The 19,663-nt window shown below is 37.7% G+C and overlaps 1 protein-coding gene across 3 annotated transcripts in view, besides 1 other annotated feature; it reads right to left on the minus strand.

Moving 5' to 3' along the window:
- Nucleotides 1-19,663, minus strand: part of Eip75B (Ecdysone-induced protein 75B) — a 113,744-nt gene that overhangs the window by 93,276 nt on the left and 805 nt on the right. The window contains exons 1-3 of one of the 3 annotated variants that reach the window (NM_001259892.1): nt 16,718-17,225; nt 16,194-16,322; nt 14,009-16,046 (exon numbers count right to left, since the gene is read on the minus strand). In NM_001259892.1, the coding sequence (NP_001246821.1) occupies nt 14,009-15,356 (1,348 nt within the window). In that variant the 5' untranslated portion in view covers nt 15,357-16,046; nt 16,194-16,322; nt 16,718-17,225. Of the gene's footprint in view, nt 1-14,008; nt 16,047-16,193; nt 16,627-16,717; nt 17,226-19,663 lie in introns of those variants that run through there. The other 2 variants (NM_001259893.2, NM_168755.1) reach the window with 2 other exon arrangements.
- Nucleotides 3,535-12,533: a mobile genetic element.

The following is a 19,663-nucleotide window of genomic DNA, read 5'->3' on the forward strand; positions in this document are numbered from 1 at the left end:
CTGTTAGTTATAAATAATAATAATATAACTCGAATAGGAGAATGCAATGCCAGTTGGCAATCATGGAAATATCGCTGTGAGGACATACCGCTTGGGTGTGGGATTACCGACGAGACCTTGTAACTTGGCCTAGTGCGATACCGTTACGCAGCCTCAGTTTCAATGCGATTGTAACGGTGTGGGCAAGGGCGCGGAAGGGAGACGGCGATAGCTCGATCGCAGGCGGCACTCAAGTACGTCACTCATACGCCCCGTTGCAACTGTAATCAAATTCACTTTTCGCTAATTGTTACCGCCGTCTCGCTCGCTCGTTCAGGAAATGTTTTAGATTCACGTTATACGCCTGCACTTGCCAGGCACACAACACCCTCCCCGCCGCCTAGAAACCCCGACAAACCAACCCGTGCATACATACATACATAAATATTTGTTTGTATAATTATTGTGTTCTCGCTTTCAGTGTGTCACATTTTTTTGTTTTTTTTTGTGTTCGCCTGGGTTTTGTTTCTATTGCTATTGCCTTTTGCTTTCTGCTTTTTGCCTTTTGTTTTTCTCTTCCGCTTCTCAATGACCTTGTGCTTTTTTCTAACATTTTTATTACGCTCGCCCACTTGTAATTCGCATTTTTATACAATTGCACATTATATATTATATTTGGTGTTATTTGCATTTGGATTTCGTTAATGTTGTTTTGTTTCGATTTTTTTTTTTGCTATTAGAACAGGTTTTGTTGTGCTTCGTGAGGCATTTTTTATCCGCCAGATACTTTTGTTAACTGTTTTTTTTTTTTCGTGTTTGGTTAAGTAACTGAAAAATCGCCATAACCAGACTGGACTTGGCGTGACTTTGTGTCAATGTTTTGCTCATTTACAATTGAATTACAGTTGAACTAAGCATAGTTCAGTTAGTACAACAGTTATAAATCAATCAGTGCTGGAATAATTATGCGAAAATCACTGATCGTAATTCAGGGCCATTGAAATGGAATTTCATTCTGAATAGGGGAATGGGGCTATTAATGAATACTTAGTACATAAGTACTCATTAGAAAATATACTTTAACTGAGAATAATTATTAAATCTTACTTAATATAAGATAAGATTCTAATAGTAAAAACAATAATTTAAAATAAAATGCAATAACTAATTAAAAATCTGTAATATTTTAATTGTCTAATGTCATAATACCTTGATCAACGCGCATTTTTCATTACATTGTGGTTGCAATTGATCATTACGCTTATACTTCCAATCAATGTGTTTAATTCAGTTATGGAACACATTGCACATTACACACTATGCATTGAAGGGAAATTAGTAACAAGTACGTAGATTTATTACTAGTTTGTATAACCTGAAGGTCGAAAGCCCTCGACCCATCGCCTCCCCCCAAGCGGAATACATTCGCGATGCCTCCCGATTTTCTGCGGCGATCATTGATCGGTTAATATAGGCCATAATCTATATATTTATTCAATGGCACATGGTACAACTAAACCTTAACAAATTACGCGTTTGCCTTTTATTCTATTAAATAATATAAATGCTGTTTCCGAGCAAAAATCAACATTTAATTTTGCTCTTTATGGGTGTTATGTAATGTAGAGCGCAATTTCACTGACAAGGTCGTCGGATGACTGAGAGACTTGCCCAGGCAAACCGGAAAAATAAGTCAAAAACACTGCTAATGACTCAATTGAAAGTTGGCTAGAACCCAAATAGGCAAATGCGTTTGCTCTTCAGTATAATATAGGCCAATCATTATGACTGATAATCAAAACATAGCTGCTATTATATATTTATAAGCTGTTTCAATGGGTTAAGGAAACAACGAAGACAGAAAATTAGATCGATAAAAAAGCAACATCGTAGCAATATTTTGCCAAACCAAATTCATTAGCCAAGCAAATGCAGCTATTCAAAAGTTGATGTAGAACTTGTTGTCAGTAGGAGGTGGTTTACCGCAATGTTTGAACTGGCACTTTGGATAACTGTTTGCATAACACTATATACTAGTTTATAAAACCGTTTACACAACAGTTGGCTAACTTTAGCGCTTCTTAACTGATCTGTTCGGGTTGAAAATGTAAATAAGTTCGTTTAAGTTTTATATTCGCCCTTAATCGCGTTGTTTAATGTGTTTTGTAATCTTTGCCACATTTGAAAACGATCGGTAATCCCTCGACCTGGGAAATTAAAATTATTTGTTGAGCGTTTAATACGAAAATGGTTGTGCAACGCAACAAACTCATGTAAGAACGAACACCTTTAGGAGCAAAATAAAAAATCTAAATCCAGTCGGAAATGTGTGTTATACATATATAATGAATATCTAAAAAAATACTTATTTTCCTTAACTGTTTAAATTAAATTAAAGTATATTTTTATGATAATGCAATAGATTATATAAAGGTAATAAATTCCAGATATTCCCCCCACTCTCCTCTCTTAGAGTTTCGCTTTCCCATGAATGTTTATGTGCGGCAATTGCGCCTGTCACTTGCGCAAAATGATAACAATGGAATAAAAATACATTCCATGAGGGATATGGACGTTTATGAGTGTTCTACATACACACACTCTCGCACACACACACACACACACACACAAGGCCGCAGTGTTGACCCATTGCTGATATGTGTGATGCGTGGAGCTTAAGGTTTTGGCATTGACATTGAAAACTGAAGTGCCCTACAATCGAGCATACCCGACATGTCCAGCAAATGGGGAAAACTAAGTGATGGAAAGTAGTAACTCGGTAACTCGGCAATCATTTTCAAAACCGATGGCTCGGCGTGGAAAAGGCAAACAAATCTATCAAGTCGGCCTGGTTGGCCTTGACTTTTATTTGCTCAGCTCGCCGACTCGTTTATTTATTAGCCAAGCAACAAAAGGAGAACGGCAAGAACAACAAGCCGTAGTCCAAGAAATCAGCTCGTCCGACTCTTCATACAAGCACACACGCTCGTATATATTGTATAACGTAAGCGTATCTTGGACATGTGCAAGAAAAAAAAAAAAAATACAAATCACAGCTCAGCCAAATGAAATCATTAGAATACCAAGAGCTCTCAGCCCGAAAAACATTCTCAACTGTCACTTTCATTCGTATATTTTTCGCATTCGAAGAACAGGTTCCTCGCTTAGCTGGAAATTCCGATTCAAACATATGATTTAACCTGACCAAAAAAGCGCTGGCCACATAATCGTACTACGCTTCATCGTTTATGTGGAAAAATAAACAAATTGATTAATTAAAGCTTTGGGGGAAGCGAAACAAAACAAAACTGAAAGTGAATAAGTTATGAAACAATCGCACCCCAGCATTCTCATAAATATCAAAAACGAACACTGCTACAAGGAAATCCCAACAAGTTGTTGAAGTTAAAAAAAAAACGAAAATTCTTATGGACTATAATTAGGTGACAATCACAGATATTAATTTAAAGTTGAATTTGCATACAAATGCCATTCAAACATTTTTGTAAATACTACATACAAGGCAAAAGTTTTTAAAAAAAGGTTTAACAAATGTGTTCACACATGAACACGAATATATTTAAAGACTTACAATTTTGGGCTCCGTTCATATCTTATGTAAATGAATCGAGAGCGATAAATTATATTTAGGATTTTGTTATCTAAGGCGACATGGGTGCATTGCTCAAAAACATGTAATTTAAGTGCACACTACATGAGTCAGTCACTTGAGATCGTTCCCCGCCTCCTAAAATAGTCCCTTAGTGGGAGACCACAGATAAGGTCCTCGCCGCTCAAGATAGGCAGATGTGCCCGAGCGTGGGACCTCGATAAGGCGGGGACTATTTACGTAGGCCTCTGCGTAGGCCATTTACTTTAAGATGCGATTCTCATGTCACCTATTTAAACCGAAGATATTTCCAAATAAAATCAGTTTCTTACAAAAACTCAACGAGTAAAGTCTTCTTATTTGGGATTTTACATTTGGTCAATCGAGCCTTTAATCGACTCTGCAGTTTCCCCCTACCAAAGGTAAGGGACTCAGAGAAAGGCCAGCTCCTTTAAGCATTGCTAAGTTAATCTTGCAGCTAAAGGTAGCAAAAATAAGTGACTCTTGTTTCCCCCTACCAAAGGTAAGGAACAGAGTATAAATATAAAAAGCAAAAAGATACAAAAGAATCTTTTATGTTTTAAAACAAGCACCTTATAGTCTATAGCTAAAGGTTGCTTTGTGTACCATTATAAATTGTGGTAAGGCGTGCTTGAGGCCATACATCAGCAATTGTGAAATTAAAAAGTGCCTGAAAACAGTGCCTTATAAATGCTCTAATAGCATTAAATCAGCTCATAAATAGAGTGCAGTGTATATGCCAAAAGAGCATAAATGCCGAAATAAATGGCTAAAAAACAAAAAATCTGACTGGACTACAAAAATAATAAAACGTGCAAAAAAAAAAATCATCTTTAAACATCGACGGAGCCTTAAAGAAGAGAAGGAAGTCAAATTCAAAGGAGCCTCTACCAGCAGCAGAAGCAGCAACAACAGCAGCAGCAGAAGCAGCAACAGCAGTAGCAACAGCAGCAACAACAGCAGCAACAGCAGCAGCAACAACAACGACATCAGCTAAGTCAAAACAAGAATTTTCTGTTTATCCAAACACACATATATATATAAATACATATAAAATACATATACACGTACTATATATATTAAGAAATTACAAAAAATTTTCAAAATGATGTCAGAAAAGACTATTCAATTCCTTAAGAAGCAGTCCGAAATTATTTTGGAAATTAGAAAGTTGGAAGTAAAACCAACATTAACAGATGTAGAAATTCTAAAATTAAATGAGCTTCAAAAATGTTTCATTGCTAATCATAGCAATTTGTTAAAGATCGGCGTTGTCGATCATGAATATTTTAACGCGAAGCAGTATGATTTAATAATGATGGTGTTAGAAAAAATTAAAAATAAAAATGAAAAAATTAAGGGCGAGTCGGTAGAAAACACTTTCCCTAAATCAAACACTGTCCCTAAATCAAACCCTCCCCCTACATTAAACCTTGAAATGCGTGGTCACCCTGAAAAAGAGGGTATAGCACAAAACAACGCTTTAAAAGTAGAGCAGGCATTTCGTAATAATGTTGGCCAATTTCGAGTATATCTAGAAGATACGTCTAAACTAATAGACAGTAGTCCAGATTTCCTTAAAATAAGGAAAAATAAAATTGAATTTTTATGGCATAAAATAGATAACCTGATTGAACAGGTGAATAGTCATTTTGAGAGTTCGCTATTCGAAGAAGAAATTAGCGAACTTGAATTTGACAAACAAAATATTCTTACAGCCATTAATAGTCGACTCAGTGGCACAATAAATAAAGCTGAAATGTCGACGGTTGTTAAGGCGGAGGAGTTACCAACCCTGCCTAAAATACAGATTCCCACCTTCTTTGGTGATTCCAAAGAATGGGATCTTTTTAATGAACTCTTTACAGAGCTCATACATGTGAGAGAGGATCTCAGTCCTTCTCTCAAATTTAATTATCTAAAGTCAGCATTAAAAGGAGAAGCCAGAAATGTGGTTACTCATTTACTGCTCGGCTCTGGAGAAAATTATGAAGCCACTTGGGAGTTTTTGACCAAGCGATATGAGAATAAAAGAAACATATTCTCAGATCATATGAATAGGCTTATGGATATGCCAAATTTAAATTTAGAATCCAATAAGCAAATAAAGACATTTATTGACACGATTAACGAGTCAATTTATATTATAAAATTAAAGGCACAATTACCAGAAGATGTGGATGCAATTTTCGCTCACATAATTCTTCGGAAATTCAATAAAGAATCACTCAATTTATATGAAAGCCATGTTAAAAAGACAAAAGAAATACAGGCACTTTCTGATGTCATGGACTTTTTAGAGCAAAGGCTCAATTCTATATCATCATTCTCACAGGAAGTAAAACCTGTAAAGAAAATGATTAATAATAACAAGAATAAAAATTATAGTGACAATTGTGCATATTGCAAACTACCAGGGCATTATTTAATTCAATGCCATAAATTTAAAATAATGAATCCAGCAGAACGGTCTGACTGGGTAAGAAAAAATGGGATTTGCCTAAGATGTCTGAGGCATCCGTTTGGTAAAAAATGTATAAGCGAGCAGCTTTGTTCGACTTGTCGTAAACCTCACCACACGTTACTTCACTTTGCAGGTCATAATCCAGAAAAAGTGAATACGTGTAGAACAACAGGTCAAGCCTTGTTGGCCACGGCCTTGATTCAAGTAAAGTCGAGGTATGGAGGCTTTGAACAATTAAGAGCATTGATTGATAGTGGCTCTCAAAGCACAATTATTTCAGAAGAGTCTGCACAGATTCTAAAATTGAAAAAATTTCGGTCTCATACTGAAATAAGTGGAGTATCTTCCACAGGAACGTGCATCTCCAAGCACAAAGCGGTTATTTCGATAAGAAATTCTCCGAAAAATTTAGAAATTGAAGCAATTATTCTCCCAAAACTTATGAAGGCACTTCCAGTCAACACGATTAATGTTGATCAGAAAAAATGGAAGAACTTTAAATTAGCCGACCCCGATTTTAATAAACCGGGTCGCATTGATTTAATCATTGGAGCAGACGTATATACTCACATTCTGCAAAATGGAGTTATAAAAATAGACGGTCTCCTTGGGCAAAAAACTGATTTCGGGTGGATAGTTTCTGGATGTAAAAAATCCAAAGGAAAAGAAACCATTGTAGCCACAACAATAGAAATAAAAGAGTTAGATCGCTACTGGGAAGTGGAAGAAGAAGAAAAAGATGATATCGAGTCTGAAATCTGTGAAAATAAATTTATCAAAACGACAAAAAAAGATTCAGATGGGCGATACATTGTGTCAATTCCATTCAAGGAGGATGTCACCTTAGGAGATTCAAAGAAACAAGCGATAGCTCGTTACATGAATCTGGAGAAAAAACTAAAAAGAAATGAAAAACTTAAGGTTGACTACACTAAATTCATGAATGAATACATGGATTTAGGACACATGATTGAAGTGAGTGATGAAGGCAAATATTTTTTACCGCACCAGGCAGTGATTAGAGATTCAAGCCTTACGACCAAATTGAGAGTAGTTTTTGATGCTTCAGCAAAAACTACGAATAACAAAAGTTTGAACGACATAATGTGGGTTGGGCCACGAGTTCAAAAAGATATTTTTGACATTATTATTAAATGGAGAAAATGGGAATTTGTTGTTTCGGCAGACATTGAAAAGATGTACCGACAAATTAAAATAGATAATAATGATCAAAAATATCAATATATTTTATGGAGAAATTCTCCAAAAGAAAAAATTAAAACATATAAATTAACCACAGTCACTTACGGAACTGCATCTGCACCATATTTGGCTACCAGGGTTCTGGTAGATATTGCAGATAAATGTAAAAACCAAGTTATTAGTGCAATAATTAGGAATGATTTCTATATGGATGACCTAATGACTGGAGCTGATTCGGTAGAAGAAGCTAATAAATTAATAACATTAATTCCCCATGAATTGCAGAAAGTTGGATTCAACTTAAGGAAATGGATTTCCAACAATTCCAAAATATTAACCACTGTGGAGGACACAGGGGACAATAAGGTTCTCAATATTATCGAAAATGAATGTGTTAAAACTTTAGGACTAAAATGGGAACCTCAAAAGGATTTATTTAAGTTCAGCGTAAATTGTAATGATGAATCAAAAAATATAAATAAGCGCGTTGTGTTATCAACGCTAGCAAAAATATTTGATCCGTTAGGATGGTTGGCACCAGTCACGGTTTCAGGAAAACTTTTTATTCAAAAACTTTGGATAAATAAAAGTGAATGGGATCAGGAATTATCCATAGAAGATAAAAATTATTGGGAAAAATATAAAGAAAATTTATTATTGTTAGAGAATATTCGAATCCCAAGGTGGATTAATTCAAACAGTTCTTCAGTCATTCAGATTCACGGATTTGCGGACGCCTCCGAAAAAGCATATGCTGCAGTAGTCTATGCTAAAGTAGGACCTCATGTTAATATAATAGCTAGCAAAAGTAGAGTCAACCCTATAAAAAATAGGAAGACAATTCCCAAACTCGAGCTGTGTGCAGCTCACCTGCTTAGTGAATTAATCCAAAGACTAAAAGGATCAATTGACAATATAATGGAGATCTATGCTTGGAGTGATTCCACGATTACCTTAGCATGGATTAACAGTGGTCAAAGTAAGATCAAATTTATAAAAAGAAGAACGGATGACATTCGGAAATTAAAAAATACTGAATGGAATCATGTTAAGTCAGAGGATAATCCAGCAGATTTAGCATCCAGGGGAGTGGATTCTAACCAGTTGATCAACTGTGATTTTTGGTGGAAAGGTCCGAAATGGCTAGCAGACCCAAAAGAACTTTGGCCTCGGCAGCAGTCTGTAGAAGAACCTGTCTTAATAAATACGGTATTAAATGACAAAATAGATGATCCTATTTACGAATTAATAGAAAGGTATTCCAGTATAGAAAAACTTATACGTATAATAGCATACATAAATAGATTCGTGCAGATGAAAACAAGAAATAAAGCCTATTCATCAATTATTTCAGTAAAGGAGATAAGAATAGCGGAAACAGTTGTTATTAAGAAACAACAAGAATACCAGTTTAGGCAAGAGATAAAGTGCCTTAAAATCAAAAAGGAAATCAAGACAAATAATAAAATATTGTCATTGAATCCATTTTTGGACAAGGATGGGGTTCTAAGAGTTGGAGGAAGATTGCAAAATTCCAATGCAGAATTTAATGTTAAACATCCAATCATTTTAGAAAAATGCCACCTAACAAGCTTATTAATAAAAAATGCTCATAAGGAAACATTGCATGGAGGGATAAACCTAATGCGAAACTATATCCAAAGAAAGTATTGGATTTTCGGGTTGAAAAATTCGTTGAAAAAGTATTTAAGAGAATGTGTAACGTGTGCAAGGTATAAACAAAATACAGCTCAGCAAATAATGGGTAACTTGCCAAAATATAGAGTGACGATGACATTCCCGTTTCTTAATACTGGAATAGATTACGCAGGTCCTTATTATGTTAAATGTTCAAAAAATCGTGGCCAAAAAACATTTAAAGGATACGTTGCTGTATTCGTTTGCATGGCCACCAAAGCCATACACTTAGAAATGGTAAGCGATCTAACTTCAGACGCATTTTTAGCAGCACTCAGAAGATTTATTGCTAGACGGGGAAAATGTTCCAATATCTATTCAGACAACGGAACAAATTTTGTAGGAGCTGCAAGAAAATTAGATCAAGAGTTATTTAATGCAATACAAGAAAATATAACGATTGCAGCGCAGCTTGAAAAGGACAGGATTGATTGGCATTTTATTCCCCCGGCAGGACCTCACTTCGGAGGTATTTGGGAAGCTGGAGTTAAGTCAATGAAATACCATTTAAAGCGTATAATCGGCGACACTATTTTGACTTATGAAGAAATGTCAACTCTTTTATGTCAAATAGAAGCATGCTTAAATTCAAGGCCATTATACACTATAGTTAGTGAGAAGGACCAACAAGAAGTTTTAACACCAGGTCATTTTTTAATTGGAAGACCACCTTTAGAAATAGTCGAACCAATGGAAGATGAAAAAATCGGAAATTTGGATAGGTGGAGACTTATCCAAAAAATAAAGAAAGATTTCTGGGTTAAGTGGAAAAGTGAATATTTGCATACGCTCCAGCAAAGGAATAAATGGAAAAAGGAAATTCCTAATATAGAAGAAGGGCAAATAGTTTTATTAAAGGATGAGAATTGTCATCCTGCAAGATGGCCTTTAGGAAAGGTGGAAAAGGTGCATAAGGGGAATGATGATAAGGTCCGAGTGGCTAAAGTAAAGATGCAGGAAGGATATATCACTAGACCCATTACTAAAATTTGTCCCTTGGAAGGAATAAAGTCTGTTGACAAAAATGAGGCTGACCAAGAGCCAAAAAGACGGACTAGAGCGACATCGGGAATGTCCAAGATCGGAATCATTATGGCAATGTTGTTGTTTGTGTTAAGTTGTCAAGTTTCTAGCGCATTACCTAAAGATATAGCACCAAGATATTCTATAGACAAAATAAATAAAACCTCAGCAATATATCTAGACCCGCTAGGAGATGTTGAGATTGTGAGTACTTCTTGGAATTTGGTTATCTATTATAAAATGGATCCATATTTTAAAATGTTAACAAAGGGTAATGCGCTTATACAAAGTATGAGGAAAGTTTGCGAAAGACTTCATAGCTTTGAAGAGCAATGTAGTCTAGTCTTAGATAATATGCAAAGTCAGTTATCGGAACTTGAAGAAAACAATAAATTGTTTATGATGCAGTCTAGATCTAGAAGCAAGCGTGCTCCTTTCGAATTTATGGGTTCCTTGTATCATATTTTATTTGGTATAATGGATGAAGATGATAGAGAGCAATTAGAAGAAAATATGAAGAATTTGTTAGATAACCAGAACAACCTTGATAAACTAATTCAAAAACAAACATCTGTGGTTGATTCAACTTCTAATCTATTAAAGAGAACAACAGAAGATGTTAACTCCAATTTTAGAAGTATGCAAATAAGAATTGAGAACATGACAGAAGTTCTTAAAGAAAATTATTATGTTTATAAGGAATCAATAAAATTCTTTATGATTACGAAACAGCTACACTCATTGATTGAAGAAGGCGAAAAAATTCAAGCAGGCATTATAAGCCTGTTGATTGATATTAATCACGGTAGGCTAAATACAAATATTCTCAGGCCAAATCAGCTTAAAAAAGAAATTGCCAAAATTCAGCAGAGTCTTTCAGAGAACCTAGTAATTCCAGGAAAACGGTCAGGTACGGAACTTAAGGAGGTGTATACACTGTTAACAGCCAGGGGTTTATTCATCGACGATAAATTGATCATTAGTGCAAAAGTGCCTCTGTTTAGCAGGCATCCATCCAAATTGTTCAGGCTTATTCCGGTGCCAATTCGAAATGAAGATCGGATAATAATGGTGCATACAACGTCCGAATATTTAATTTATAATTTTGAGATAGATTCCTATCACATAATGACGGAAGCCACATTAAATCAATGTCAGAAATGGCAACTAAATAAGAGAATATGCAAAGGAAGTTGGCCCTGGAATTCAGCGAATGATAATGCATGTGAGATTCAGCCTCTAAAGCCAGATAAAGCGGCGAACTGCATCTATAAAACAGTAGTCGACTCTAAAAGTTACTGGGTAGAGTTAGAAAAGAAAAGTAGTTGGTTGTTTAAGGTTCCTGCGAATTCAAAAGTCCGTCTGCAATGTACTGGCTCTCAAATTGAATTGTTTGATTTGCCTCAGCAAGGAGTTTTAAGCATTGCGCCATATTGTACGGCAAGAACCGACGATAAAATTCTAGTTGCCCACCATAACATTCAGTCCGAAAGTGAAGAATTATTATCAACACCTTATATAGGAGAAGTTAGTGGAGTGCCGAAGATTATTTGGGATCCGCTGAAACTATCAATATTAAATCATACTGAGGAATTTGAACGATTGAATAATGAAATTAAATTTATGAAAGAGAACCATCAAAAATTGAAAGATTTACATTTCCATCATATTTCCGGACATGCTGGATTAATTATTGCTTTAATACTAATGATAGTATTAATAATATATTTCATACGGAAATGTGCTGTGCAACAAAGAATGCAAGCAATAACCTTTGCAGGTCCGTTGCCAGTACTATAAATATTAATAGTAAATAAACAATAAAATAATATAACAAATAAAAATATACAGTCCACTAATAGAAAATGTACTTCTACATAGAAAAAGCAAAATGTTTAAAATAAGTTAATTAAGTACAAATTGTTGAATTAAAAATAATATAAACCATAATTGTAATCCAATAAAATTAAAAGCCAGAAAAACTAGGCCCATTGAAATCTTAGTTGCAAAATAAATGAACATATATCAAATAAATACAGTCCACTACTGTTATAAATGCAACTAATATACTAATGTACATCTCAGCTTTGCTGGCCCTTTGGCAGAATGTTCACACATGAACACGAATATATTTAAAGACTTACAATTTTGGGCTCCGTTCATATCTTATGTAAATGAATCGAGAGCGATAAATTATATTTAGGATTTTGTTATCTAAGGCGACATGGGTGCATTGCTCAAAAACATGTAATTTAAGTGCACACTACATGAGTCAGTCACTTGAGATCGTTCCCCGCCTCCTAAAATAGTCCCTTAGTGGGAGACCACAGATAAGGTCCTCGCCGCTCAAGATAGGCAGATGTGCCCGAGCGTGGGACCTCGATAAGGCGGGGACTATTTACGTAGGCCTCTGCGTAGGCCATTTACTTTAAGATGCGATTCTCATGTCACCTATTTAAACCGAAGATATTTCCAAATAAAATCAGTTTCTTACAAAAACTCAACGAGTAAAGTCTTCTTATTTGGGATTTTACAAAATGGCTTATTTGAAGGAATGTTTAATTGCTAAATAAAAACAGCGGTCTGCAATTTGCTAAAGCATTACAAATTTGAATAGAAATTAAATAAGCCTTTGTTTGTATTTTAGGCAATTAATTGTGAATATCTTGTCTAGACTGCAAAAACCTGAAAAACGGAAGCGGTTAAGTAAAATCCGCATTGCAAATTGCTAAGATGCCGAGTAATTCATAAAAGCAAACGAAATCAAACAATGCAGATTTTGCATATCTTCCATTTCTACGCAATTTCACCCATATATGTATATATATAGATATAGATATAGTGCCATTTCAGATTCAGATACGATACCAACAAAACTCAGACATCGCGTCAGAGGAAGGCAGAGAAGCAGACAGAGCGGCAAGTTTATTTCAGTTGAAGTTCAAGGTGAGAGAGCGAGAGAGGCTATTGCTGAATACACACAAAAAATTAACACAGATATGTATAGGAATATACATATAGCATATATCTCGCAACCTTGGCAATGCTGAAAAGTGTGTCGAGAATGACAGGGGGCGGGTGGGATTATTGACCAACCTCCGAAAACAATTTCAATTTAAATTGATAATTAAATAAAAATTTGAGGCGCAGCACTGGTTTGGATTGGATTCGTATATGTATACACGAATATATCATTCCGAAAAGGCAATCCTGAATTATGAGGTAATCCAATGAGTGAGTTTGTGGATTTGAAACTGAAATGTGTAATCACAATACGCTAAAAAGAATTCTTCAACAGACTTTCACATCCATTAAAGGTTATCAAACGCAGTCCCCACAGAAAACACTATTGACCCAATACCAATATTGCATTCCGGTTTTGAAACGTGCTTCATTATTCTATTCTAGATGTTTTTGCTCGTTGAAGAAAGTCAAATTACTCATATTTGTTTTGACCTTTTGATGGTATCAGCAATACCGTTAGTACTATATATTCCGTAAATATATATATGTATAAGCAAAGGTAACATGTGCAGCGACTAACTGTACAAATAAAGCCATATTAACTGCTGTCTGACTCATATTTAATTTCCTACATGCTAAGCTTGTCCGTCCCACTTTTACACTAAGCTACAGATGTCAGAGATATTAATTATGTTGTAACTGATATTTCCTATTGAATTACATTTAGCTATTATTTAGTGATAACTACCACTGATAGACAAAACCCTTAATCTGACACTAAACACAAGTTATTTTGTCCGGTATCCGTGGTATTGATAAGTATACTTTCTCATTTGGTGTTGCAATTTCGATTAATCTTAAGCAAATAAAAACAAAAACTGCTTGTGTAGTTTAGTGTGCCTGTATTTGTGTTTTTTCGTATTAGGAACTGTAGGAACCTGCCGGCCGTTTTATCCGACCATAAAGCGATCGACAAGTGCCGTCAGGGTCAACGGGTGGCTAGTTTAACAGTCCGAGTGACTTGTCTTGGAACGGAGGCGACTTACCTAGATCAGGAATCGAGCTAGACGGCTCCTCGCCGTTGCTGCTGCTGCTGCTGTTGTTGGTGTTGCTGCTGCTCGAGTTGCCGCTGCTGGAGCTGGAGGCGTGTTTGACCTTGGGCGGAGGCGGCGGCGGAGGTGGCCGCATCACCGAGTTGCCCAGGCTCGATTGCTGCTGTTGCTGTTGCTGCTGATGGTGCATATTGCTGCTGCTGCTGCTGGAAACCACGGGCGTGCGAAAGATGTGCGAAGAAGAAGAGCCGCCTGATCCAATGGCCGATGAGCTGCTGCTAGAACTAACGCTGGCGATCACATGCTGCTGATGTTGCTGATGCTGCTGATGCTGCTGCTGATGCTGCTGTGCTTGGTGCTGCTGCTGCTGTTGTTGAAAGTGATTGGAGGCGATCACATTAACGTGTCGCGTGCTGGTGCTAACCACAAACTTCCGAGCCGCTGCCGTGGGTGGTGGAACACCAGTGGAGATGTACTGTTGCTGCTGCTGTTGGGGTGGCGGTGGTGGTGGCGGCGGTGGTGGAGGCGGCGGCGGTGGTGCCAGCGGTGGCGTCTGCCGTTGCTGATATTGCTGATCCATATATGCGGCAGCACCACCGCGCCTGGCGATCACCGGAGACACGGGCGCCGATCTGGAGTGGTGGTGCAGTGGTGGTGGCGACACCGAATGCCGACGGGCAGCCACCACTACCGTGGCTTCATCGTACAGCCGGCCATCGCGGATCACGCGGACATGCTGCTGCTGCTGCTGCTGTTGGTGGTGCAGCGGTGGCGGCGATTGCTGACGCTGCGGCTGCTGCTGCTGGTAGTGGTGCAGGGCGGAGGGACTGGCCGAATGACGGCGCGACAGGTGCTGATTGGAGGGTAGGGTTCGAGTGATGATAATCTGTGGTGTGCCCGAAGTGGTGGTCAGTAGGGCCGTGGTCTCGGGTGGAGCGGATCGCGATGCAGCAGTGCCCTGCTGTTGGCTGTATACGTGCTTCATCCCACCACCTGTGGAACTGGTGGCTCGCTGTTGCACGTACTCTACGCGAGGAGTCAGAATGACCTTCTGGGTGCCACCGGGCGTGGTCAGACCTGTGGGTTGGCGTGGTGGCACGGTCTGCACCTGCACGTGTGTGTATCGCTGGGGGGTCAAACTGTTGCTATTGCTGTTGCTATTGCTGCTGCTCGGCTCCCGCTCGATATCCTGCTGCCGTTCGTTCTCCTCCAGATGCAGCATCTCAAAGTCAATGGGCTCGGTCTTGATCAGTTTCGATGCAGATCCGGAACCGGAACCCGGAACACTGCCTGAAGATCCTCCGGATGATGTTGCAGCCGCTGCTGCCTGGACCGCCTCCATGCATTTGAGTTTCTTCAACATGATATATCAAAGAAGGGATAATCGCTCAAAAATATCAATGTTTCTTAGATATATATTCTAAATATGTTGTATGGAAAGTTGCGTTTGTTTGTTTTCTTTTTAATTGGATTTGATCCTTAATCACTTTTGCCTCACTTCTGCTGCCTTTTATCCTTTCCGCTGCCTAGCTCTTTTATTTTAAAATCAGTCTCTTCTTCTTAACGCGTGTTTTGTTGCTGTTTGTGGTTTTTTAGTAATTTGTTCGCTTCTGCTTTTGGATTATCAAAAATTTGTTTTGTCAGCCTTCAAAGTTGCATGAAAAAGTTGTCCTCTTCTTCTGTATTCTATTGTAATCTAGAGAATTTGTTGTTGTCCTTAGTCCTTACGTTTAGCTTAGCGTTGTTCCTATACCTGCCCACAGTTGCTTGATCATTACCATATGTCTAAATATATACGTGTATCTGTTGTATTCTGGTTGAGGCTTCTTCTGTTGACGATGAGATGAGTTCGACTGAGTTGCGTTAAGTTGAGTTAAGTTTGATGATCTCGAGCTGAGATTTCTGAGGCTGATTCCGAGTCTGAGTTCGTTTTAGTTGCTAATAATACTTGATGGCTTATTGTTTGCTGATTTATGCTACGCCTGATCCACAGCAGCGTCTGAGTATGTTTGTAGGTATTTCTTTGAAGTAGCTGAAAGGGATTAATCCTATTAAAATTACATCGAAAATCACATATTTTGTATAGCTCCTTAAAGAATGTGATTACTTTCAAAATAATAAGGATTAATAAGGATTACATTATCTTTAATTGATTAAGAATTTTATATTTAACACTTACTTTTTTGCAAATTGAAGTATATCGCTCGATTGTTTGCTGAATTGATTGATGTATTGATTGATTAAAATCGTATCGTGTATAAGAATATATATATTTAATGATCGTATTTACGTGTGTATAAGGTTTAATCTTTGTTTGTTTATAAATGAATTTAATTGTAATATATATTCACTGCTTACACTACTTTTTATTTTAAACAAGTTACACGATTCACAAGATTTATTATTATGATTAGTATCAGTAATTTTATTCCAAAAATATATGTGTTTATTTGTATAGATATTTCTTAAGATTTTGCACATGAAACACAACGCTTTTGTTGCCTTTTTTGTTATAAACTTTTTAACCTGAGCATTAACTTCTTTCACTTTGTTTTTAATTAGATTTCCGTGTTTATACTTCCATGTAGTAGTTGTTTCTTTTTTAAACACCTCTAGAAAAATATAATTAGTTGATTTTTTGTATATTGGTTTGTGTTTGTTTAGTGGTGTTGTGTGAGCTTTAAATGGATGCTTAAGGGCCACTTTTTATTAAATTTTGTTTGTTTAACTGCTTTAAGCTCATTCATTGGGAATTTTCACTTTGATTTCAATTTGATTTACTTCGTTTGTTTTATTTTTTGTGGTTTTGGGCTCTTACACTTGTCTCTTTTGGCATTTGACCTTTGTGTTAGGCAATCGCAGAGTGAATTTGTTTATTAGGAACAACTTATTGAAGCACATTGCGAAAGGATGACGAATATAATGATTTCGTAGGAATCGCACAGCTGTTTTAGCGATATCTCCGATTTTCTGACATTAATGCTAGCAAACTTCTCTCCTCTTTTTCGTATATCGTATGGCCAACAGCTGAGGGTCGAATTCGAGTGGGTGGTCGGTAGCAACAGCTGGGCGCACGGGAAGGTCGTTTTCAGGGCGGAGTTGCTGTAGCAGCGGATATTTTTGGAGGACTGCGGTTCAAGAACAAGGACGAAGACGAGGTCGCGGCCGAAGGGGGCGGAACAGGACAGGATAGGACCCAAGCAGCTGTTCGGCCTGCACAAGGACAAGGACGCTCACGAGGCGCTACGGATACGATACGAGCACGATACACGGACACGGTTACGGCCACGGCCACGGCTCAATGTGGAAAACACTTGGCGCCCTTGACAATGGGCTATCGCTTATATAAGGGACCTTGGCGAGCTCCCATAATTATTGCACATTTCCCCGATTTATTGACACTATATGTATATTTATTATAATATTTTTCAATATATTTTTTCCTTATATTTTCACTCTCTGCTCGGCCAGTGGGGCTTTGTTTATTTGCTAGAATCGCGACAGGTTGGAATATATTCGCAACCGTTGCGTTGGCCGTACTTTCTCTGACTGAAACAGCAAAAGCTCTGAAAGCCAGAACAGAACCAGAAAAGAGCGACAAAAAAGCGAGTCGGTTCTCGCGCAAAAAGCTGCACAATGAAAGTGAAAACCGTATGAAAAATGAGAGAATCCGACTGCAAAGATGGGAAGAATTCGAAAGCGAGAGGCTCGGAGAGAGAGAGCGACTGCGTACGAGGAAGCTGAGGTGAAGAATACGAAAAGCAAAACATAAATAAACAAAAATAAACGCGAATGAGCCAGCCAAAAGAGAAGAACGCACACGGATTTTTCTAAACTTTTTTTTTGCGATGGGGGTTAACAAAATTTGGACTGGGGCAGTTTCAAGGGGGAGTTTTTGGAGTTTTTTGTGGCTAAGGGTTGATTATTCGGGGGTTGCTCGCTTCCCATTTGGGGTTTCACTTGACGGGACTCAACTTCCGTGTTTCAGTGCGTATGAGTAATGTGCGTGTGGAGAGATTTTCGTGGGGTTGCGCTTTTCGGTTGGTCTGGGCTACACTGGGTTATTTTCTCTGGGTAAGGGCAGGGTTACGCATTGAGGTAGGTTCGGGGTCTGCTCGTAATTGATGAATGGAGCTGTATTGCCAAAAAAGGGAATATTGCGCATAAAATTAAATTAGTTTGGGTTGGGGCTTGGCCTTTTATGTTTTGTTGAAAGTTTTTGAATGTTCATCCTGTAAAAAGTGACTACAAACATTTTATCTGAACATAAATTTATAAAAACAAAGGCTGTTCTACTTTAGTCTTGTTACAGATAACTTTAATTTAATAAATTTATCATTTTCATTATCACTAAGCATCAAAAGTTTAATACTTAATAAGAAGTATTATCAACATCGCTTACTTTCACCTGTCTATAACACGAAATCAGAGCAATCATCTGGCATTGGCGAAACAAATGCATATTTTTTCCAAGCGCCATGAGATGATGCCTCATGCCCCACAATTCCCTGTCTATTCGATGGCGGCCATATAGCGGAAGTTTCCGCAAACGTCAGTGGGGGAGACCTCCAGAAAAATGTACGGAGATACAAACGCTAGGCGCCGAATAAACCGCTATTTGCAAACGAGCAAAGGCGATGACACTCGGCGTGCAAGTGTGTGCACTCGCGTGTGCATGACAACATTCAATAGCAGCGTAATCAACAAACAAAATGCAACCTCACGAGCTGCAACCATTTGACAGAGTGTATATGTTGAACAGGCTTTTAAAATATAACAATTTATTTTAATAAAACTTTTAATAAAATGATGCTTTTATTCGAATATTTTGCAATCACATACATAGTTGTGTTTAATTGATTTCAAACATCTTATTTAATTTAAAAAAAATTGGTTAGTAATAATAATTAAATCTATGTTGTTAGCCACAGTAAATTTAAGTGAAAATCAACGTTACGGTTAAATAAAAAATTATACTTTGATTACACATTTTCTTCAAGTGCAAGCCCACACACAGACTACAATCAAAAACGCACACCACAGCACGAGGCGGCAATGTATTGACCTTAACACTGAACGACATCGCACACACTTGCATTGCAAAATAAGAACTTGAAATAGAATAAATCGAGCAAGAGAGCAGTGCAAATAAAAAGAGAGCGCCGAGAGAAATAGAGCACGTGAGTGTATGTGTGTTCAAGTTCACCCACACCAAGGCGAGTCTAACAGGGCGTCTACAGTTGAGCAAGCAGCGCTCTGTTAACGGGCTGCAGATCCCCTGTTAGCTTTCCTCCTCTGTTTTCTTGGGGTCTCTGCATTTCAGCGGAGTTGCCAGGGGGCGTTGGGTGGTGGGGCTGCGTTCTGTTTGCAGGGGGTGTGGCTCGCCTCTAATGAGGGTTGCAACTCCAGACGGAGTTTCATCCGAGTGGAATGAGTCAGACAGCCGGGGAATGGGTCCAAAAAAGGAGCTTATTCAGCAGGAAGGATAAGTGCTTTCGAGTTCGTTTTTTTTGGTCAATAAATTTAACCATCTAATTGAGGACTTAGTTACGCCTGATATCCGAGAGTTAAAGGTCATGCGACCCTTATACATGGTTTTGTGCAATATAAAATGATCACTTTTCTATCTTATGTTTGTCGGTTTTCGTA

The sequence above is a fragment of the Drosophila melanogaster genome, chromosome 3L (assembly GCF_000001215.4).
Source record: "Drosophila melanogaster chromosome 3L".
Lineage (NCBI taxonomy): Eukaryota > Metazoa > Arthropoda > Insecta > Diptera > Drosophilidae > Drosophila > Drosophila melanogaster.